This window comes from Nyctereutes procyonoides, unplaced genomic scaffold (genome assembly GCF_905146905.1).
Source record: "Nyctereutes procyonoides isolate TBG_1078 unplaced genomic scaffold, NYPRO_anot_genome, whole genome shotgun sequence".
In the NCBI taxonomy this organism is placed as follows: Eukaryota; Metazoa; Chordata; class Mammalia; order Carnivora; family Canidae; genus Nyctereutes; species Nyctereutes procyonoides.
The window spans coordinates 12836278-12860255 of NW_026575082.1; the positions used below are offsets into that span (position 1 = coordinate 12836278).

A 23978-nucleotide genomic window follows, 5' to 3' on the forward strand; every position below is an offset into this window, starting at 1 on the left:
GATGAATATCAAAAAATATAACCTAGAATATATAATCAATCTAAACTTAGAATAACAGCTGATGAGACTACCAATAAGCAGTTGTGTGTGAATATTTTTTAAAGAAAATAGGAAAAGCACAGCCAATTTTACAGAGATTTAGCATGACTAAGTATCTTTTAAAAACTTTCAATACATATTTATATCAATTAGAAATGTATTCTTCTGGGGCACGTGGTTGACTCAGTTGGTTAAGCGGCTACCTTTGGCTCAGGTCGTGATCTCAGGGTTCTGACTGGAGTCTGCTTCTCCCTCTCCCTTTGTCCCTCCCCCACTCATATGCTCACTCTCTCTCTCTCTCTCTCTCTCTCTCTCTCTCTCAAATAAGTAAATAAAATCTTTAAAAAATTTTTTTCTTCCACTTCATAAGATTTTTAAAAGCAGGGAATGTTAATATGACTACACTTTGACACATGATAAATGCCTTCAACAAAATGTTTATTTTTGAATACTTTTAGCTTCACAGAAAAGTTGCAAAGATAATCCAGGAAATTCTGTGTACTCCTAACACATTTTCCCCAGTGCTAACATCTAATTATCAGTATACATTTGTTCAAACTGAGAGGACAGCATTGGAACACTGCTACTAACCAAACTCCATATTTCACTTGGATTTCACTGGCTTTTCCATTAATGTCAACATTTAAGTATTTTTTTAAATACTCAGCCGAAAGGGGAGGGCCTTAAATTTACAATGGTAGTTTATGAACTATTAAAATTATATTCTTGAGAAAATTCTTGCTTATCCATATATCACCTTTGTAAAGATTTTTCTTGACCCAGTGAGGTATGTGAAATATGTGACAATGATAATACAGTGACCAAGTAGTTCAAAAATTGTATAGCATTCAATTGAATAACATAGTACTTCTGAAATGTAAATAAAAGTCACTTGAAGACAAGATGTTAAGTGGCAAACTCTACCTCTAGCTATATATAGGTATGATAAAATCACTAAAATGCATTCTTTCAAGGTTTATTCACTAACATTCAAATGTGAAAAAAGATGCAAGCCACAAACTGGTTTTTATTATAATTGCGTTTTCCCATCTTTTGGTGCACTTTTTACACCATAAGATGGTCTTGTTCGATGACAGAGAAATGTGGTTTAGGGGGAGCAGAATCTCCCATAAAAGAGAATGCTAGCAGTTTTGTTGTGCCTGATGAAGAAGAGGAATGGATGGTTTGCATTAAATTCAATGGGGGGGAGTCTGCTGCGAATACTCACCTCACTCCCACTGCCAGCTGCAGCCTCTGTACCTTGTTCATTTATTTCTATAAAAGACTTATGGAAAACATTGGACAGAAATAAGTTTCCCTCCATTGACATTCCTGAGAAGTCAGCCTTGCCCTGGTTAAAGGCATCGCTCATCCCCATACTCCTCAGGGTTGACTTGAGATCATAAGTCTCTTCCAGTCTGAACTTGGGGAGATGCAGCTCCACTTCATACAACTCCATCATGTCTGCGCTGGTCCACTCACTCAACTTCTCGTAGGTGATGGCCCTTTCCAGCTGCAGGTACACAATGAGGAGGAGAGAGTCAGTGAGAAATATTGGTTGAGTGAGACCTCAAGGGATTACACAGAGGAATTACCATCACTCCTGTTATCCAGGGTAACAGAGCACACACATTTGGAAATTCTTTGTGTCATGAGATTCTTCACACAGAATCTTCGTTTTGCAACACAGTCGTTCCCAGGACACGGGAGAATTTGACCTTGATTCAAAATGGCAGTACTTCTGTGCCATCAACTACACACAGAAATGCATCAATGTAAATGTGCATTTAGGTGCTATCTACACTAAAGTATAAACTTTAGAATAAATTATGTGCCAGGGAACAAAAATACATTTGTTATGTTAACATGGGAGATGATTCTCTGAAAACAAAATAAAATAAAATAAAATGTCTGTATAATCATGACAATATGAAATTAGTAACCATAAACTATGACCAAAAAAAAAAAAAGTGAAGGAAAAGTAAAGAAAGGAAAATCTCCAAATCTGAATAGTAATGTCTATTTTCAGTCTAGTTTTTGACAGTGTTTTTTCCTATTACATTTAGAAATTTTAAGATAATATATATGAGGTATACATCCATATGCATAAGTATATATAAGAAAAAATATGCTTGATTTTTTGAGTCACATGTTTGTTTCAAGACACATGCTTTTGCTACTTTGAGAGTTTTCTACACCCGAATATTGCGGTCAGTGACATACTTGTAGATGATATACATAGTAATCTGACAACATATTTAGCTTCCTGCACTCTTAGGAAGAAAGGCTTATCTTATAAGGGTGTGACTCTCATGGTTTAGTGTCCACACTTGGTCTTATTTTTACCAGTCTTTCTAGATTTTATGATACAATTTGGAAACTTCTTTTACATTCCAGCAGGGCTGTGGACACTTAGAAGTATAAAGAAAGTGATGTACATGAAAAGTTATACACGGTGCAATGAAAGCCAGGCTGCCTATTGCATGAGAAACTAATGTTCAGTTTAAATATACTGATTGCTCAGACACATGGTCTGACCAAAATTATATCAGACTTCATAGAAATTTGGCTGATAAATAACTTAAATAATACTGGAAGGTAGTACTGAGGACTTAAACAAGATTCTGACTTCCAAAACTTGAAAAAAAAATCCATTTTAATTAAATAGAGTCTTGTTTAAAAAATATGTATCTAAAACTAGATTAACGCAAATGATTAAAAAAATTAACCTCCAATTAGGGAGGCCCTGGCAGAGGGAGAAGAAAGACCTAGAGTGAGGTCAGCTCTGTGGCTGACAGAGAATATACGTATTTGTTGCTCGTGTGGCTGTTTGTTTAACTACACAGGGCTAGAGCCTATAGATTACTTAACCTTTCTGAGGAACAGTAATACCAAACTTAAAGAGTTTTATAAAGCTTAAATGCCACTGTGAAGGTAAATTCCCTAGGGAGCAAGGTAGATTGGTTGTCTTCCTCTATAGGAATCAAAGAACAGACAGGGAGACCAGGTCTTATATTTCTCCCCAGAGGGGTAAATACCAGAACCTTCCCAGAAGACAGACTGTACCTGATCCAGCCCATCAACATCTTCTGGCAGCAGTACAAGCAGGCTGAGGTCATGGCTGTCATAGTAGAGTTGAAGGCCTATGGCTTGTGGCTTTTCAATGTGAAAAATGTGGAGCTTTTCTTTCATGGACATCATTAGCACTGGTTTGCTTGTACTCTACAGAAAGTAAGTAGCAAGGTCACTGAGGAAGTGTTTCAGCAAATCCTTAATTTTGTTTTGTATCATCATTAGTTCTCAGTACTCTGGGACACTGGCAAAATTGGTGATTCTAGACAAAATGCTGAATAAAGTTATTTAGACCTTACTTTCTGGAAATAGAAAATTTGAATTCTAAATTGGCAAGACTTTGTCTACCAATCAATAACATTATCAATAAGTGATGTGGAAGTCTCTATTTATAATGCTATTGCAGCAACCCCTGTAAATTATAGCAAGCTGGATCCTACCGGACACTTTAAAAAGTATCTAATCTTATGCAAACTATATAAATGTCGATGATTCGAAAACTGAATAAGGGGTATTTCACCTGTGAACATCTGAGAAAGTATTTTGGTGTCATAAACACTGAAATTTATTAAGAGAACAGAAAGACAATAGGCCAGGAGGAAATGTTTGCAAAACACATATCTGATTAAGGACTGGTATCAAAATATATAAAGAGCTTTTCAAAACTCAATGATAATAAAAGAACCCAATTTTATAAATAGGCCAAAGATAAGAACAGATACCTCACCGAAGGAATACATACAGCCTATGAAAGGATGCTCTATCATATGTCATTAGGGAATTGCAAATTAGAACAATGAGATACTACTACAGACCTTCTAGAAAGGCCAAAGTCCAAAACACTGACCATATCAACCACTTGCAAGGATGTGGAGTGACAGGCATTGTCATTCCCCATCAATGGGAAGGCAAAGTGGAAGCCACTTCCGGGAGACAGTTTGGCAGGTTCTTACAAAGCTAAACATAGCATTGCCATGGGATCCAACAAATGTGCTTCTGAGTATTTACCAAAAGGAGTTAAAAACATATGTCCACACAAAACCTTGCACCCAGATATTTATAGCAGCTTTTTTCATAATTGCCAAATATTGGAAGCAACCAAGATGTCCTTCAATAGGGTGACTGGCTAAACAAACTGCAATACATCCACACAATGGAATATTATTCAACAGGAGAGTGGATGATCTAGAAAACCATGGAACGACAGGGAGAAAGCTTCAAATACATATTGCTTCACGGAAGAAGCCAGTCTGGAAAGGCTACATACTATACAATTCCAACTATATGACATGCCAGAAAAAAACAAAACGAGAGACAGTGAAGAGATCAAAGAGACCAAAAGGTTGCCAGATGTTTAGAAGGAGGGATGAACAGGGGGAGTACAGGGTATTTTTTACAGCAGTTAAACTATTCTGTATGCTACCTGGCGTAATGGCGGATACATGACATTATGTGTTAGTCCAAACCCATCGAACTATACAAGACCTAAAGTGAACCCTAATGTAAACTGTAGACTTCAGTTAATAAAAATGTATCCATATTGGCTCATTAACTGTAACTAATGCAAAAGGTTAATAAGGGAAATTATGTGAGGGGAGTTTATAGGAATTCTACTTTCCTCTCAATTTTGCTGCAAACCTAAAAATGCTCTTTACAAATGTCTATTTTTAGTAAAGCTCGTGCTCAAACAAAAACAAAACTGTGCAATTCAGATGCTGTAGACATACTGTTTTGTCTATTCTATGTGGAGCTGTTAATCACCAAGTCCCACCCTTCTGCTAATGTAGTGGTCATATAACTAGACCTGTCCATTCAGAATACCTCATGACACAGTGATTTTTCAGGGATGAGCACATGAACAGCACAAAACAGAGACCTCCTTGGGAGCATTCTATCAGAGTCAGCAGCAAAGGCTTTATCTACCAGGGTTGTGAAGCTCGAAGGCTCACGACAAGGCAACCATATTCCTGGTCATATAGAGAAATCATATCTTCAGTATTAGAGAATAAAGGCAACCACCAGAGGGACTGGCGGCAGTGGGAGTGGAGGCAGAGAGAGATAGAGAACTGAGATTATGGTTTGAGACTCCCTGGATGTCTTGGTTCATCTTAGTTAGGTGACTAATGCTAATACAATTCCCGTTTTCCTGGAGCTGGTGTGCAATGCTAATGTATCACTTGCAACTGAAAATTCCTCGTGGATACACTAAGCCAGGCAACTATCCAGCTCATTTCTGGCTAGCCTATCCCATTGTATGTTTAGTCCATTCCTATCTTTAGCCCACTGATTGTCTGAGGGCCGCCCATGGCACACATCCCCAGGATTACCCTGATAGGTCCTTGGCAGCACTGTTTATGTGAGAAGACTGCACCCTCTCCACCAAGGACTAAATAGCTTTAACCAATGATGGCTAATCAATTCCTTTCCTAGGAATTTAAAATGAGATCAGACTGGTCTCTAAAACAGAGGCAGCATTGTGAGTAGCTGTGTTCTGTCATTGCGAAAGGGAAAGAAGAGAAAGACTTCAGCCTGAGGGAAGAATATGATGGGAGAAGCAGAGCTGAAAAGATAGAGACTGAATCTTGACCACATCCGACTCCTTGTTTCCACTCAAGTTCTAAGGCCCAGCCACATTCCAGTCCTGGGATTCTCTGCAATCTATCTGTCACCTCTTATTAGTCTCCCTTCTTGCTGTCATCGGTGCGTTCCTATCACACAAACAAGCGTGTTGTGTCCTAACATAAAGAGGAAACTTAATGAAAGAGATGAGATTTTTTAATTTGTATTTCTTTTACTTATGGAAGGGTAAGAGTTTCATAGAAGAGAGTATTGGTCTAGTAGAGCAAAAACAGAACTAATAGTGAAGATTTGAGGTTAGAGTTCTGGTAGATGTCTAACTTAGGCATGGCTCCAGTCACTTTACCACCTGAAACAAATAAAATAACCACCTTATCTACTCTATCATAGTCGTAACAAGGACTAAGTGATAAAATATGTGAATAGCCTATTTTCAGAGAAGAAAAAACAAAGGAAGAGGAATTCTCAGGTGGGATGGACCTGGCTTTTAGCTCAGCCATCTCTGGCCTGGTAAGAGCCAGACTTCATAGGAACATATACTCAGCCAGAAGAGTGAATTTCAAACAGAATCTCCTTTATGAAGCCATGTAAAAAGCCATGATGACTATTAAAAAGTTTCTACCTTGTTTATTCTGAAAGGCTTTTCTGTGGTGTCTTGGACTGAGAACTGATGTTCCCAGATTCCTTTAAAGTAAAGAGCGTTCACCAGGACCATTCTGGTTGCAGAATCCACAGCATCATCAGGTAGGAGATTTGGGATTTTTCCTACGAGAACAAAAGGACAGATTGCAAATGGTATAGTTACATCCTAGCAATATGCCACACTTGCAAAAATGATAATTATGAAATACTGCTAAGTGATAATATCTTATATCCACCAATGAGCCACACCAGGAAGTTAGCATTAATAGAATATTACTAACAGGTCCTGTTTAAATTTCATCTACTGTTCCAAAAAGTCCTCTTTCAGGACCAGAAGTCAATCCAAGATCTCAAGTTGTATTTAAGTGTCATTCCATCTTTGTGCCTTTGGTTTTTTTTTTTTTTTAATTTTTTTTATTGGAGTTCAATTTGCCAACATATAGCATAACACCCAGTGCTCATCCTGCCAAGCGCCCCCCTCATTGCCCATCTTTGTGCCTTTGAATCTGGGACAGTGCTTCATTCCTCCTTTGTCTTTCACGACTATGACACTTTTGAAAAAGTTTGGTAGCATGCCCCTCAATTCTCAGTTCAGATTTGTCTGATGTTTCTCCTCAGTTGTATCCCTCCCCCCCGCCACATACACACACCAGAAAGATATGTTAGGCCCTAACTACCAGCTCCTATGAATGTGAATTTATTTGGAAATAAAGTCTCTGCAGATCTAATCAAGTTAAGATGAGATCATACTGGATTAGGGTAGCTGTAATCCAATAACTGATGTCCTCACAAGAGGAGGAAAATTTGGACATAGGCACACAGAGAGGACAAGACTCTGTGAAAACACAGACATAGGACAGACATAAAGATTATATGTTGACTGAGGCAGAGATTGAAGTGTCCATAAACGAAGGAATGTCAAGGATTGCCAGCAACCACCTGAAGCTAGGAGGGAGGCATGCAACAGTGCCTGTCCTAGAGCATTTAAAGGAAGTTTGACCCTGCTAATACCTTGATTTCAGATTTGCAGCCTCCAGAACTGTGGGAAAATACATTTCTATTGTTTGAAACCATCCAGTTTGTGGTAATTTGTCATGACAGCCCTAGGCAACCAACACAACCACAGGAGCAATGTTGTGCTTCTCAATGAATCATACCAGGAAATATATTATGTTCCTATTTCCCATTATGGGTGATGTTAACTTTGATGATTTGAATCCCACAGGTTTCTCACTGTAAAATTACAACTTTTACCCTTTATAATTCCCAAGTATCATTCAGGGAGCTACTTTGTGACCACATAAATTTCCCGTTTCTCATCAAACTTTTGCCCATCAATTTTTGCATTCATGGCTAATCTTGCCTGAAACAATTATGACTGTGGTGTTTGCCCAAGGATGATTTTTCAATTTCCACTATTTTTCTACATTTACTAATTAGAATTCTACTATGAGGAGGAACTTTTTCATATCTTCCTTTTATTTAGGTATTCAATAATTTATATCAATATAGACTCATGGATATTTGCTTTATTCTATGGGTTATGATCTATTACTATCATTGCCTATTTTGTTGCTCAAATCATCCCCGATTTGGTTATTGGAAACCTCCTCAAGGTGGCTCCCATGCCCTTTTGACATGTTCCCAAGTATTTTAAGCGCTTCCCTACATTCTGGTACCACAATGTGTCCTAAGGTTTATCTGGTGCTTTCCATGTCCCAGACCTAGAATTGGCATTTCTTCCAGAAGCCCTGGTTACTTTTTTGAAGAATGGCTTTTTAGAAATCAAGATGTGGATATTAGCTATGCGCGATATCACTAGAGTGTCATCGCTCAGCAGAGAAAGCTAGGAAATACATATATTATACACACATCTGTCAATAGTTCTATATCAAATTCTCTTTCTACTTATATATTAAAGATGAGGAAGTCATACTGCTATCTCCTATTTCAATCCAGCACCACGGAGTTCATGCTCACCTTTGCTTTTCCTTATTTGCAATTCCTTTCTTTGTCAGTGAGAAACCTGGACCTTATTATTTCCAATATATTTATTTATCTGCTCCATCCTAGAATATACATAAGGTAGCTTCAGACTGGCTAACCCATTCTCCTATTAAAAACAAATTTGCTAACTAGGTTACAAGATTTGTGTACAGTTCTCTTTTTAAAGCCTTAGAGTACATGGTCAAAATATTATTTTTTCTAGGACAAATATTTGTTCAAAAGAATAATTCTGCAACAGGAATGTCAGCTAAGAAAACATGCTATTGAAAAAGAACTTTGAATTTTGAAGAGAAAATACAGATGGGGTAGGCTGATAGGTGAAACCCTGCACACTTGTGTGTGCACACACACTCCCCAATACCAGAGGGCTACTGAGCAAGTCCAAGTGTTATCCGGGAGTCGGAAGCTCACAAATCAAGAGCAATGGAGCTTCTTGGGAAAAGGGGAGTGTCAATGGGATTGAGGGAATTATTCCATTTACAGCAATTATTCTTCCTTGACTGTGATTTAGAATCACCTAAGGATTTAGAAATACTGATGCCAGAGCCTCACTCCCAGAGATCTGAATTAATTCATCTGGGGTTGGGCTTAAGAATTAGTAAACTTAGTTTCACGAACAGCAAGAACTGAGCGCCACTGGTTTGGATCCACTTGATCTATTGGCCTTTTATACCTCTCTGCATGCCAGCAATGGGTAGCAAAACTATTAGCTTGCAGGTTAGTGCAGTGAGCAAGGATACCCATGTCACAGTGGGGTTAGGATATAATGGGGTAGCTGAATTGCATTTTTTTAGAAAAAGGATTAGATATAACATGTGTAATGAAACTTTTGGAAATAATGAAAAACAACTAAAGTTAAGCCTATTTAACTTCTTGATTTCCCTTTATTTCTACAAATGAAAAGTAGGTAGGGAAAACAATAATACATAAGTGAAATATAATAAAACAACAATTAAATGAAATCCAGAGCTCCGGCTTTCCATTTTTAGTAATTTGCTGGTAAACTGGGTCCAGGTAGGGGTGGGAGAGAAGGAGATTCTTGATTTATAGCCCACTTCTGTGGTGTAAATATTCCCACCATATTGATTTTAAGCTACCAGCATGAAGTCTCTGAAAAGGGGATTGGGGAGAGATGTGCACATGCAGTAAATGGGCTCCCTTCTACGTCACCACACACCCTGCCTGCGTAGTCCTCACCGGTGCACATCAGAAGCACTGGAGTGGCTTTTTTTTTTTTTTTTTTAAGTTCTGGCGACAGCACTTTTAGAGATTCCAGTCGATTTGAGGCATGACTTGGCTATGTCTATTCAAAACAAAACAAAACAAAACAACACCTCCCTCATCTATGAAACCAACATTTTGATTTTAACAATTAAATTTGAATTTTATTTTATTTCTTTTGAAGAATTTATTTGAGAGAGAGAGAGAGAGCATGAGTGGGGGGAGGGGGGTGGGAAGGTGGGGGGATAGGATGGTGGGCAGAAGGAGTGGGAGAAGCAGGCTCCCAGCTGAGCAGGGAGCCCAATGCAGGGCTCTATCCCCAGGACCCTGAGATCATGCCCTGAGCCAAAGGCAGACGCTTAACTGACCAACCCACCCAGGCATCTCTGAATGTGATTTAAATGCTGATGTCAAAACTTTCTGAAACATTTTAGTGTTGTTTTTGGATCTTATTAATGACAGTATATTAAACTTAATTTAAAATTTGATGATTCAACATGGGGAGGCCGTCTACATTATTTATTTAACTTTATTTTTGCATGGAAGTTTACTTTTTTAAAAGTTCTGTGTAATTTTTAATTACTCTATCATTTGATAGAGTTGTAGATGCAAATAGAGAACATCTCGAGGACTAAGTTTTGCACAGACTTATCTCAAGTTGGTTGCAATCCAAATGATGTTAGTTGTATTGTATTGTTCTCTGGGTTCATATGTTTTCAAAGAAACCAACCTTTTGAGCCCAGGCTGCATTAGGACATGTAAAATATAATTATTTTACAAAGAATGTACAAAGTGTAGTTAAATACAACTTTAAAGTAACAGAAAAATTGGACCATGATTTTGTTTACTCTTTAGAGCGAAAGTGCCACCTACTGGCTCACTTATTGCACACACCCTTGGTAGTTTGAGGTCACGAGAAGGACAGTCTTCGAAGATATTCACAGTAAATCCTGCTGAGCACAGTTATTAATGTGACACAAGAGTGCCCGTTGTGTGCCAAGCACACAATAGATTTCGAGATTACAAACATGTAGATAATAACCTTCCCCAATATCCACTTTTAAGTAGCTTCTAGCTGTAAAGAAAACAAACCAGGAAAAAATGTGCAACATATGCCTGACACTATTATTGAGACTTTGACTCTAAATGCCATGTATATCCCAGTAGTGCATATGGCTACTTGAAACCAGGCCTATTTCAAAGCTTACAGAAAGAAGCTTCTTTCGGGTGATTCAGATGGAATGTAGTCATGCCAAAGAGTTTCTTAGCAACTTTTTCTTAAGGATGTGCAGAACTCTGCCCTGACAAAGTCAAAGTTCCTGAGTAGCTGGTTAATTCCTTACTTTACTTGGTATTGAATAGCCCTCAAACAACTGATATTTGTGTTTAATGTGTAAAGAGAGAATACAGAAGGATTACAGCTTTCTTCCTCTTTGGAAGATTCCACTTCTAAGACAGAGCCGGCAGGGCCAGCTGGAGCAATGAAGTCATGAGATGTGGGAAATAGAGGCTTCATAGAAGATCCTGTGAAAAATCTAACATGCCCTGGGTTAGCTAATTTTGGAGGAACTCTCATTTTGCGAGTAGTATGACAACAGAGGATTTTTCAAAGTGTATCTACCCTATATCTTGACTATAGAGTAGCTGTAATCTGAAGTCTATTCTTTCCGCCATAATTTCAGATTATTAATTCAGCTCTTCCTCAAAAGCAAAACTTCTTTTGTGCTGTCAAATATGGTAGCCACTAGACACACATGGCTACTTAAACATAAATTAATTAAAAAGAGCTCAAGTTAAAAATTCCGTTCCTCAGTCACATTAGCCACATTTAAACTCATCCATAGTCACATGTGGATAGTACAGGTGACCATAGCACACTGGGCACTGCAGACTTATGGCACATGTCTATCACTGCAGGAAGATCTCCTGGGCAACTGTGTGATCTAGAGAGATGGATCTGGTCATGTTCCTTGAGGGACAGTCTATTCTGGGGCAGCATGGCAAGGAGCCTAAGAACCGAGCTTACAGCTGCAGACAACGGCTCTCCTCTAGGCTCTAAAAAACTTTGCTTGGTGCATAAATCTTTTCAGAGCCTAGAGGAGGGCCATTGTCTGGTGCTGCATAAGCTCAGCTTCTTCAAAGACAGTAGATAACTGCTCTTAGCCTTTCTATCTGTAGGGCTCCCCTTCTCTTCCAGTCAACGCAACAGTCACTGAGCTAGGAATTTGAGACCTCAGATTTAGTTTACTCAGACCATTCTTGCAGCCACTTCTGCAATGTTGAATTTGTGTTGTATGTGACAACATACGTTTGCCTGTACAATCCCATTTGGTCTTCCTGCCAATGGAAACAGTATAAGCACTCAGCAAATCCTAGCTGATCTATAATTCTAAAAACAAGCTTGCTTTTGAATGAATCTAAATCAGGTGTAAGTTAAGTAAAACAGTCACTCTTGCCTCACATGTGGCTTTTGAGTCACTAGTTCAATGAAAAAGGAACTGAGAATTCAGGGCTGCCAAGTTCCTCAGTGTATTTTGATAAACATTAACATTCTGAACAACTACTATTAGCAGGCCTGCTGTGTGTTAGTGACTTAAAGCTGAAAATCCCATCAGGCAGCATCATTGCACTTGAGCCCTTGAGTCTAGTAGGGGAGGCTGCAGCAGCTAACTTCACTAGCAGGGTGATGCATGTCAAAGTAAATTTTCACACCGAGTGTTGTGTGAATAAAAAGGAAGGCAGAAATAAACTACTGGAAGTTCATTAAGATAAAAAGCTTTTGCACAGCAAAGGAAATAATCAACAAAACTAAAAGGCAGCCTATGGAATGGGGGAGAAGATATTTGTAAATGACATATCTGATAAAGGGTTAGTATGCAAAATAAGTTTTAAAAACTTAAAAAACTTAACATCCCCAAAATGAATAATCCAGTTAAGAAATGGGCAGAAGCCATGAATAGACGTTTTTCCAAAGAAGACATACAAATGGCCAAAAGACACATGAAAAGATGTTCAACATCACTTGGCATCTGGAAAACGCAAATCAAAACTACAATGAAATATTGCCTCATACCTGTCAGAATGGCTAAAATCAACAACACAAGAAACAACAGGGTGTTGGTGAGGATGTGGAGAAAGAGGAACCCTCTTACACTGTTGGTGGGAAGGCAAACTGGTGCAGTCACTTTGGAAAACAGTATGGAGGTTTCTTAAAAAGTTAAAAATAGAACTACCCTATGACCCAGCAATTGCACTATGAGGTATTTACCCAAAGATACAAAAACATTAATTCAAAGGGATACATGGACCCCTATGTTTATAGCAGCATTATTAACAATAGCCAAGTTTGGAAACAGCCCAAGTGTCCATCAACTGATAAAGAGATAAAGAAGATGTATATATACTCAATGGAATATTGCTTAGTCATAAAAAAGAATGAAATCTTTCCATTTGTAATGATATGGATGGAACTAAAGGGTGTTATGCTAAGTGAAATAAGTCAGTCAAAGAAAGATGATTTCTTTATACCAGATGATTTCACTCATATGTGGAATTTAAGAACAAAACAAATGATCATAGGGGGAAAAAGGAGAGAGCAAACCAAGAAACAGACTGTTAACTACAGAGAACAAACAAATGGATGGTTACCAGAGGGGAGGTGGGTGGGTGGGGGATGGGTAAAATAGGTGATGGGAATTAAGGAGGGCACTTGTGATGAGTACCAGGTGTCCTATAGAAGTACCGAATCACTAAATTTTATACCTGAAACTAATATTACACTACATATTAACTAACTAGAATTTAAAGAAAAAATAAAAGCATTAAAATTAAAATTAAAAAATTAGGGATACTTGGGTGGCTCAGTAGTTGAGCGAATGCCTTCGGCTCAGGGCGTGATCCTAGGATCTGGGATCGAGTCCCACATCGGGCTCCTTGCAGGAAGCCGGCTTCTCCCTCTGCTTGTGTGTCTGCCTCTGTGTGTGTGTGTGTCTCTCATGAACAAATAAATCTTTTTCAAAAATTAAAGACGTTTAGTTGGCAAATCAAACTTCAATAAGAAAGTAAATTTAAAAAAATTAAAGAAATAGAACACTCACCTCTAGGTTAGCACAAGGCTACCCAGCTAAAAACTACATCTTATTGATCTTTATGACAGCAAGTCTGGGTGACCAGCTATATCCTGGTTTGCCTGGGCCTGAGAGGCCTTTCAGTGCTAAATCCAGGAAAGTCTCAGGCAAATCAGAACAGGAACATACAGCCATGTAACTGAGTTTAGGATATGAGTGCAACTGATGTGTGAAACTTTCAGGTCATCTCCTTAAAAAGCAAAGAAATTTTCCTTTCCCCATTTCCTGGTGGCTATTAAATGACAAAAGCAAGAATCATTAAATATGAAAGCCAGGTTTTGAGGGTGGCACAGCTGACCCTCCAGTCTGGGTCTCCAGATCACCTCAGGAAACAGAATACTTATCTATCTGCCTTTTGACTATTATGTGAAAGAATAATAAGCTTCTACTTTATCATTAAGCCACTGTATTCCAGGTCTCTCAGATGCAGCAGCTTAGCCCACTACTCTAATATGATCTGATTTTGAAAATTACTTAAGATTACATCTAATGCCACAATTTTGTTGTTAATTACTAGCTATTTTTCCTTAGAAATCACAAATATAGCAGTATGTCAACTTTCCCCCTTGCATTTTCCTGCTTTTTGTCCCTGGGCTCCTCTTTGGAATTATTGGGATATGAGAATTTTCTTGTCCACTTAGTAAAATGGGTATCTTGACATGTATGTTTTAGATACGACCGATTGGGAAAACTGTGGATCTGAAAATCATGGGCATGGATAGAAAGAAATATTCTGAATATTTAAAATGTGTCCATAGTTCTAGTTAAGAAATACACATACTTCCACACAATGCAAGTTCAAAAAAATACAACAATGCTCAGCAAAGACCCTCTGCCAAACACCTTGGTGAAAGCTTACCCTCCGTCTGGCTTTCAACCCAAGAATTGATCTCCTTTCGAATTTGTCCAGAAGCTCCCACAAAGTTAACAGACTGTGGTTCTGCACTGAAGTATTCTTTCATGTCTTCTAAGTATTTCTGGAAGATAGAGGTAAAAATCTCCTTTTGCAGAGTTTGTCCAAAACTGGGAAATCCAGTCTATCGAAGGACAGTTGCAAACCCTCACCCTGTTGTCCCCTTCTGTCTTTCCATACTCTGTTTTTGGTCAAAAACTAAGGGCTCCCCTCTTTAAAGTTAGCTGGACACTGACTAGCCATGTAGAAGTCCAGGTGTGGAGGAAGGCCTGCCTCCCATAGTTCTGGGGGCTTCTATACCCTTGCCTATTTTTTTTAAGTAGGTTCTACACCCAATGTGGAACCCAATGCAGGGCTTGAAGTCACAACCCTGAGACCATGACTCAGATGCTTAACCAACTGAGCCATCAAGGTGCCCCAACCCTTTCCTATTTTTATTCATGCCTGTAGAATGGGGCTGGAATGAAAATGAAGAGAACTCTAGGAATCTCAGGACTGACTCCAGTGACTAAGACATATTAGCAGTTGCACTTGGCTTTCTGCAGCAGAGCAGGAACCAACGTGAAGCCTGTAGGTGTGGCAGCTGCCTGCTATGGACTCTAGTGCCCAAGAACCTGTGGAGGGCCCCTGTGGAAAACTGTAGATTGCTAAGCATGGCCAAAGGTTCAGAAGCCTGTCTGGGGGAAGAAAGCTGACATCATCCTCGCAACCCTTTGATGTCCAGCCTGGTGGCAATCATCATAAGCAGGCTATAGGGTTGTTGCTATGAGGGCACTGCCATGAGAGCATAATTTATTTCTCAGGACTGCTGTCCTTCATACTCCTTCAGTTTATTACTCTATGGAGGAATTGTGTGCAATAAAAAGTGTGAGTTAATTTAGCCTCCAGGCAGCAGTTTGAAGATTAGGAAGTCTAAATTCTGTAGAAATTATCACCTAGTAAGAAAGGAAAGCTTAGAGATTCACAAGGCATCATTCCCTGTCTCAACTCAGCGGTTCTGATCAACCTCTCCGAGCACATCCAGAGCTTGTGAACATTTTAAAAGACGTATCATTTTGTATTTCTGCATCCTTCTCATCTCTAAGTACCCACCCAACTCAAATACCTCCTACTTCTGGACCAAACCCGAATGCACGAGACTACCAGTAACAGAAATGTCTTTAAGGCCTTGTCTGGATGCTCTTCTGTCTTTAGTAATAACAAAGTCCAAGTCCTGAACTCCCCAGAATTCACTGGCTATGGGCAGGGACAGTACTGCTTGTTATCACAAAAAAGCTTTATCTTTTCTATTGCTCTCCCTCTACCCTACGCAATTTCCTTGCTCTTTGCTCACTGAGCCAAAGGATGTGATGGACTAACATGAAAGAAGTCAATGCTTGGCCTGGTTCAGGGTTGACCACTCTGAGGAGCCCTTGAATCTGAACTGAGGACAAAAGCATGGTCTGCATTGTGGGGTCTCAACCATCTGAGAAGGGGAGAAGTTGATTTTATTCCATGTTAAGAGTCTTTTGTAAAGTCTCTAAAGTTATGCTGTGACTGACTTGTCTGATCTCAAAGTCAGCTTTGCACTTGAGGACACACACAGTCTCTTGCCTCACTCCTAGGACCAGCACCACCTTCTGCTCCTGCAGATTGACCCTACTAAGTTACTTGACATCTTTTGCTCCATTTCCTGTGAAACACATGCTAACCTACACAACCCACATTTCTATGCATGTTCGTCTGCTGAGGTGCACCCCTTCATTCTGAGCATAATGATCTTCTCACTAGATCTGGCTTGAGACCCATTATTGGTTTCCTTTACAACTAGACACGTATTGGTGGTCTATATGATTGTTTACCAGTAAAGCCGACCACGTCCGTTAAATTATCCTGGGATCAGTAGAGAAATGTACAGAGTTTCCTGATTGGTCTCACATGGCTCTTTCTTTCCCACCAGCTTAAAACAACATATTTGCACTTACAGTGTGAAATGGGTAAGTTTTCTCTCCATATAACCTGTTGGCTGTTTTAAGGATGTAAGATGTGCTGGGATTGTTGATTTCTGAGATAAGAGTCTGGAAGTGAGAATGTATTTCTTCAACCTTGCCCACATCGAATTCCTTTAAAAGAAAAGGCATTAGTCAAATAGTCAAATGAAAACATTGAACAAGAACTATGTATATATGAACACCCTATACCTAAATGATTTGGTGTACTGCAAACAAAAGCTGAAATCAATTTATGGTGGACAAAAAAATGTTTTCTTCAGTGTTAGCAGGGCAAGACTTTAAATGTTGCTGGGGCATCGTTTTCTTCACATTTAGTTTGAAAAAGCAAGAACAGATTAGAAGGTGGGGAAGTTTTGAAGGGGAAAAAAAGATGGAGAGAGAGAAAGGGAATGAATACAACACCCCTTCCAAAAAAGTGTACAAATTTTTGTATTTTTGAAAATGTTCCATAATTTTATGATATTTTTCTAAGAAAAGTTCCCTATCAAAAGTTGCTTAAAATAGCCACTAAAATACATGCGCTGCAAGTGTTTTCTGCTTAATTATCAAATGTATATTAAAAATAAGACATACCATCTTTCTTTTCTTTTCACTTTCAGGACAAGATTTGAGGTCCTTGTCTCTGCTAAAGTGAAGCACCTGTCATTTAAATAAAAAGGCAATAAGTGAACATGCTTTGTGAATACATAATTATATGAAATACTTATCAGCAAATACGAGGCAGTCATTCCCATCACTACAGAATGTATAATTAATTAACTAGGGGGGCTCTGATTTCATTTAAATGATGTGTTAACTGAATGGATGGAGTAAGCCAACAACAGCTTTTTTTTATATATAAATTAATTTTTATTGGTGTTCAATTTACCAACATACAGAATAACACCCAGTGCTCATCCCGTCAAGTGTCCCCCTCAGTGCCCGTCACCCATTCACCCCCACCCCCCGCCCTCCTCTCCCTCCACCACCCCTAGTTCATTTCCCAGAGTTAGAAGTCTTTATGTTTTGTCTCCCTTTCTGATATTTCTCACACATTTCTTCTCCCTTCCCTTATATTCCCTTTCACTATTATTCATATTCCCCAAATGAATGAGAACATACACTCCAACAACAGCTTTTAAATAAATTTTTTAAACTCCTGTTTAAATACCTGGTGTCTTTTTTTTAATAAATTAATTTTTATTGGTGTTCAATTTACCAACATACAGAATAACACCCAGTGCTCATCCCGTCAAGTGCCCCCCTCAGTGCCCATCACCCACTCACCTCCACCCCACCCCCCGCCCTCCTCCCCTTCCACCACCCCTAGTTCATTTCCCAGAGTTAGGAGTCTTTATGTTCTGTGTCCCTTTCTGATATTTCCCACACATTTCTTCTCCCTTCCCTTATATTCCCTTTCACTATTATTCATATTCCCCAAATGAATGAGAACATACACTGTTTGTCTTTCTCCGATTGACTTACTTCACTCAGCATAATACCCTCCAGTTCCATCCACGTTGAAGCAAATGGTGGGTATTTGTCGTTTCTAATGGCTGAGGAATATTCCATTGTATACATAAACCACATCTTCTTTATCCATTCATCTTTCGATGGACACCGAGGCTCCTTCCACAGTTTGGCTATTGTGGACATGGCTGCTAGAAACATCGGGGTGCAGGTGTCCCGGCGTTTCATTGCATCTGAATCTTTGGGGTAAATCCCTAACAATACCTGGTGTCTTTATTCTTATTCTCTTTATAGGACATTTAAGATGATGTTGGGAAGATCCTTAGAGGTAAAAATCTCTTGTATTCCATGTTTTATTTTTTTCTCTAAAGTTCTTTTGAAAACTAGGTGTTCAATTGAGAGATTCATTTAGACAATTTAAGAGTAAGCCACTGTTGCCCCAATTATCTAGAGAATTCGGGGATTTTAGTCATTTATTCTAGTTAAGTGTTTGTTCTCATTGTCTACCCCACTTGGCAATTATAGACACCGTCTCTGTGGTCACCCCAGCATTTCATTTGAAAGTTAACTAGAAGGATGTGGACATTCTTGCTTTCCCTGACTTGTACAACAGTAGAAAAATAAGGTGATTATTCCATCTCCCACAGCCTGGACCCAGCTCACAAGAAGGAAAAAACTCTAGTTTACCAAAGGTTGTGCTGACACATAGTGATGGGGTGCTTGAGTGACTCAGTCTCAATTACAAACCGATGTTGTTGATATATAAATAGTATTTAAATAAAGCAAGTCCATGAAACACACAGCAATATATTTATATGAAGTTGACCTAAATTGGAATCCATCTAAGATTGTCTATCTTAGTAATAAACAATTATTAACTAGTGGTGAACCAGGATTTGCTGTGAACCAGGATTTTGTTGTTGTTGTAAACTACACAATATCTTGTGAACTAAAAGAGTAAGGATGACATCCTAGACCCAAACTGACAAAATATATATTCTTCCTATTTCATTCAGAATTACTGGCTGTGCCTTTTTCTGTATTTGGCCCTGAGGGTGCCACCTTGAGTGGAAATTCTATCACTTGGCCTTTTGATTATTGCATGACTTAGGGCTGAATTTGCTCTTTTCTATTTCTGTTTTAAAAACTGACACATATATTTATGTTTGTGCACATGCACACATATACAAGTGGCTTTTTTAATTATGTTTTTGCTATCCATGGCTATACTTGGGCACACACGTGCACACACACACAATGCTTTGAAGATGCTTACAGCAAATCAATAATTACTTATACAATACTATTGTTTTGTTATTTTAATGCTCTCAATGGACTCTACATTCATTCAGACAACCAGGGATTGAGCACAGAAACAACCAAACAAAACAGAAAAGGCTGGATTCACTTGATTTTTCTATTTGCGTCTCCAGGAAAATCCTTCTGAGATTGGAAAGATGATGACTAATTCTATTGTTTAAAGTATGAGCCATTTAAAAACGATACGGTATCACTCAAATGTATAATTTAAGAAACCAAACAAATAAACAAAGCAAAAAGAGACAAACAAAAAACCAGGCTCTTGACTACAGAGAACAGAGGGTTACCAGACAGGAGGTAGGTGGGAGGGTGGGGGAAATAGATGAAGGGGATTAAGAGCTCACTTGCCATGATGAGCACTGAGTAATGTACAGAACTGTTGAGTCACTATACTGTACACCTACAACTAATATAACACTGTAGGGTAGCTTCACTGGAATTAAAATTTAAAAATAAAGTATGAGCCATTTCTTCTTGAAATATATTAATAATCAAAATAAAATTGTTTTTGGTGTTGAATCAAACTTGATAACCTTATCATTTGATCTTGCTAGGGAACACGAGCTCTTACATGGTTTTTCAAGCAGCAATTTTCCAGGTGATTCTCTTTCCCAGACTTCTTTTTACATCCTAAAATAATACGTTTAAGAGTATCTTTTATTTTGAAGGATATGGCTATAAAATGTAAGCTATTTGGACTTCAGGAAGCAAATGACGATGAAAATTAAGGAAACACTCTGTTTACAGGCCACAAAGAATGCTTGCCCTCTTCTGCTCACCTGGGCCATTTGGACTGCAGTGGTACTTCCGGTGCCCAAATATACCATGGCCAACGAGGTCGAGATGCCCCAGGGAGAAAAGAAAATATTTTTGCCCTCAGCTGATTCAGCTAGCTTTTTGCTAAAGTCCAGGGCAAATTGGTTGATTGATTTTGCTAGAGAGTCCATTGGGAAAACCTAAGAAAAATAAAGCAGAGATGGAAAACTTGTTAATAATCCTTTCCATTTATTTTACTTTTATATTTTACTGTTGGCTGACCCAACTATCTTCTTCAATCACTCCCTCTTGAAATGAAAAAAATATATATTATCTAATTTGATTTTACATAGTATATTTAATGTATATACTTTCATACATTTTATATGCATGCATTTCCATTTATTCTTACACGGGTACCTATTCATAACAACCAAATGGGCTGGAGGAAACTTTCATACCAACATTATTAATTTACATATTAGAAAACTGAAATCCAGAGAGTTTAAGAGAACTGCTCAAATTTTCGTGCTAAGGTGCAGAAGAGAACAAAGCTGGTTAGTTGGCAGCTCCTTGTTGAGAAAAGCACAATAACAATGGCAATGGAAGCAGGTTTTCACACTGTCAGGCTTGAGCTGCTTTTCAATGCACAACTTGACTATTGACTTTACACAGTAGTTGAGAAATCGTTAGACATATTTTCAAGACACTTTATGTTTTTTCTCACTTATCAATCACTCATATTTTTATATTTTTGAACCTTATTTATTCATTCATGCCTTTAGATATGCTCTTCTTGGTTCCGAGAATGCTCTGCTCCTCCTTTACTCTATTGGAATCCAATTCTGTTCAAGTTTCTCTTTTTTCTTTAGAAGCTTTTCCTGATCTCCGTGTGCATAGAAGTTAAGTCTCACAACATCATTTCTGCCCCTTGCTTGACATTTATCCCACTGGTACTTCTGTCTTCATATGTTTATGTCTTTCCAACTCCAGCTAAGTTCCTTGAGAGTAAAATTGTCTATTTCTCCAACCACACCCCACTCAGGACTTAACACAAAATGTGTGCATATAAATTCTTGTTTATTATTTCTTTACAATGTTCATTATTTGGGCTTCAGACGCCATTTTTTATTCATTTAAACTTGAAACCATACAGTATAGTGGGAAATGCTCATAGAGAAGTAGGGAGATCAAGGCTCTTTGCCTTTACTCCCATTCACTTGAGTCCCTCTGAAACTGGTCTTCTTGAACAAAATATCTCAGTTTTTCTCATTTAAAAAAAAATTATGTTACCTAGAACTTCATCTTATACTGGCATTACCTGACCCTTAGAACTTTAGAAAGGTCAAGAGTTCTCTCTAGTCAAATAGTTGAATCAAGGGAGAGCCATATGTACGCCAAGTTTTGATTTCATCATGAATTAGATTAGCAGATTTTCCTGCTAAAATCCCTCCTAACCATAGGCTTATACCTAGTCAAAGAACTTCCCATCCTCTAAATCCTGCTTCAGCCATAGTTCCTACCTATTATTAAAGATGATGATAATCCTAGGCTAGTATTACCTGACTAAAGAAGAAACAACTCTAGTTTTGTAGTAAATCTACACCCTTTCAAAATGTTCAAAACTTGCCAGTATGTATTTTTTCTTGATAGATCTAGTGGCATCTTGGAAATAACCTCCTTAATCTCTTTTCAGCTATATTCATTCAACAATGCTTTGTTTATTGCCTATACATTAAGCTTTATCTCTTTAGAACTCATGAATCACATTCATATGGAAAATGCTTGGCTCCTCGAAACCATACTAACCATGAAGGGAGGAAAAAGTAAAATCTTAGGGCCTGAGATTTTTATCTTTTTACCTAAACCATAGGTAGAATGTAATAAATTCCTGAAAACAATACTTTTATCTAATGAAAGAGCTCATTTCTTGTAGAAAGCTAATACCCAGTTATGTTCAGCTTCATTAATTCTCTTGCTAATATCATCAATCATTAATATATGAGGTATTGCCCAGAAAATAAAGGGACAATCCCTGTCGTTTTTTTTCTTACAAAAAATATATAGACATGATAATCCATTAGTAAAAGTTAACCCAAGTGTGAAATGTGCTTTCTGAAGGATGCAGAATTTTAGGATTATTTTTTAAAAATATTTTATTTATTTATTCATGAGAGACAGAAAGAGAGGGGGAGAGAGAGAGGGAGAGAGAGGTAGAGACATAGGCAGAGGGAGAAGCAGGCTCCATGCGGGGAGCCCCAGATGGAACTCAATCCTGGGTCTCCAGGATCATGCCCTGGGCTGAAGGCAGGTGCTAAACCACTGAGCCACCCAGGCTGCCCTAGGATGAATTTTTATAAGAATTCATTAATCCATACAAGGGTTAGACAATGATTTTTTTCAGAGATTATAAACATTTAGATCAGAAACCTACTATGCCATTTTCAAAAAAAAAGTTTTCTTTGCAGTTTTCAGGAATTATAGATGTGTCAGCTTATATATATATATATATATATACACATATATATTTATATATGTAATATATGCAAATATATGTATGTAAAGTATGTAAAATTTGAATCTCTCAAGGGCTTAGGGGAAAAGCTGGAGAATTATGAAAGTAATAAAAGGATTGTGTCATTCATCAAAACGTCCCATCATACACATAATCGCAAAGAACCTTGGAGTCCCCTTTAGTCCAACTGCCTTGTTCTATCTACTAGGAAACTAAGGCCCAGAGAGCTTACATGTGCTGCCCAATGTGTACAGCCAGCTAAGAGCAAAGTTACTGCTGCAATCCCATTCTCTGGGCTCTGAATACGATTGTTTTTGTCATTGCATCTCATTGTCTTCAAGATTTTAATGGTAAAAGGGAAGGACTGGGTGAGGAAAGAAGGTGAACAAGAGGAAGAAGAAAGGAGGGAAAATGGTGAGGAGGAGGAGGAAGTGGGAAGGATACTCACCCCTTTTTCCATAAAAGGATACCCAAGGTTCCTTGACTGCCCAACAAGACTACACTGCCCACCTTGTGGAGCTGTGCCTTCCAGAGGATGACATCTCCCCTCAGCACTTCTACATTTACCCAAAGCCATTTTCTAAGGGAAGCAATAGTTTGGGGTCTTTAACATTGAGCACATAGTGGAAGGCTGGGGTTGAGGCTACTTGATGGAAGAGAAGAAAGCTACCAGCCCAGGGAATGGTGGCCAGGATGGGATGTGGAGTGGGAACAGAAGAGAACCAAACCATTAATTCCACTCATTAATGACTGGGACCAAATTCATATTGCCAAGCCTATTCTCCTGAAGGGTTAGAATGGGTTGGGCTCAATTATTCTGAGAATACTCTATTTCTCTTTGCCTATGTTGGCAGACACAGAGGTGGCCAATCTAAAAATGTGACAAGAGGAGATTCCGTTCACGGCCTCACATCCTGGTGAAACCATTTCTCTACCTCCTTTTAAATGAATGCTCTCTTTCCCTCTCTCTCTCTTTGCCCTCTTTCTCATACAAACTTGGAACCAGTCCGGGGTTAAATCCATCTGACTTGCATAGAATTCTCAGGAGGATGAAGCTTTATCTATTATTTCTGTTTTCGGAGCCTTGATCATTTGTCACTCAGGTAGGCACTTCAGTAAAAAAGGAAAACATAAACATTTTGAAATAAAGAAATGCGTACAATACCTTGTTTTCTTCTGCTGGAGCAGAATTGGCAAGTGGTTCGTTCAGTAAGCGATTGTGGCTGAGTTAAGTAACTTCTAACTGTAGAAATATCTTTAAAAATCCTAGCTCCTCCCTTTTCTTAGCTCCACCCTCTGACTCACTTTTACAAGCCCTTACACTCTTCCTTTAAGGTCTGGCTTGGCCA

At 38.5% G+C, this 23978-nt stretch overlaps 1 protein-coding gene across 1 annotated transcript; it reads right to left on the reverse strand.

Annotated features, from left to right (window-relative positions):
• Nucleotides 1-460: 460 nt before the first annotated feature.
• Nucleotides 461-23872, reverse strand: LOC129514535 (serpin B10-like). Its single transcript, XM_055333179.1, has 8 exons — nucleotides 23795-23872; nucleotides 20138-20314; nucleotides 17163-17228; nucleotides 16563-16700; nucleotides 14545-14662; nucleotides 6311-6453; nucleotides 3106-3261; nucleotides 461-1552 (listed from the first exon to the last, which is right to left on the reverse strand). Exons 2-8 carry the CDS (start codon nucleotides 20303-20305, stop codon nucleotides 1148-1150), a joined length of 1194 nt encoding a protein of 397 aa, XP_055189154.1. The 5' UTR covers nucleotides 20306-20314; nucleotides 23795-23872; the 3' UTR covers nucleotides 461-1147.
• Between the last annotated feature and the right edge of the window lie 106 nt (nucleotides 23873-23978).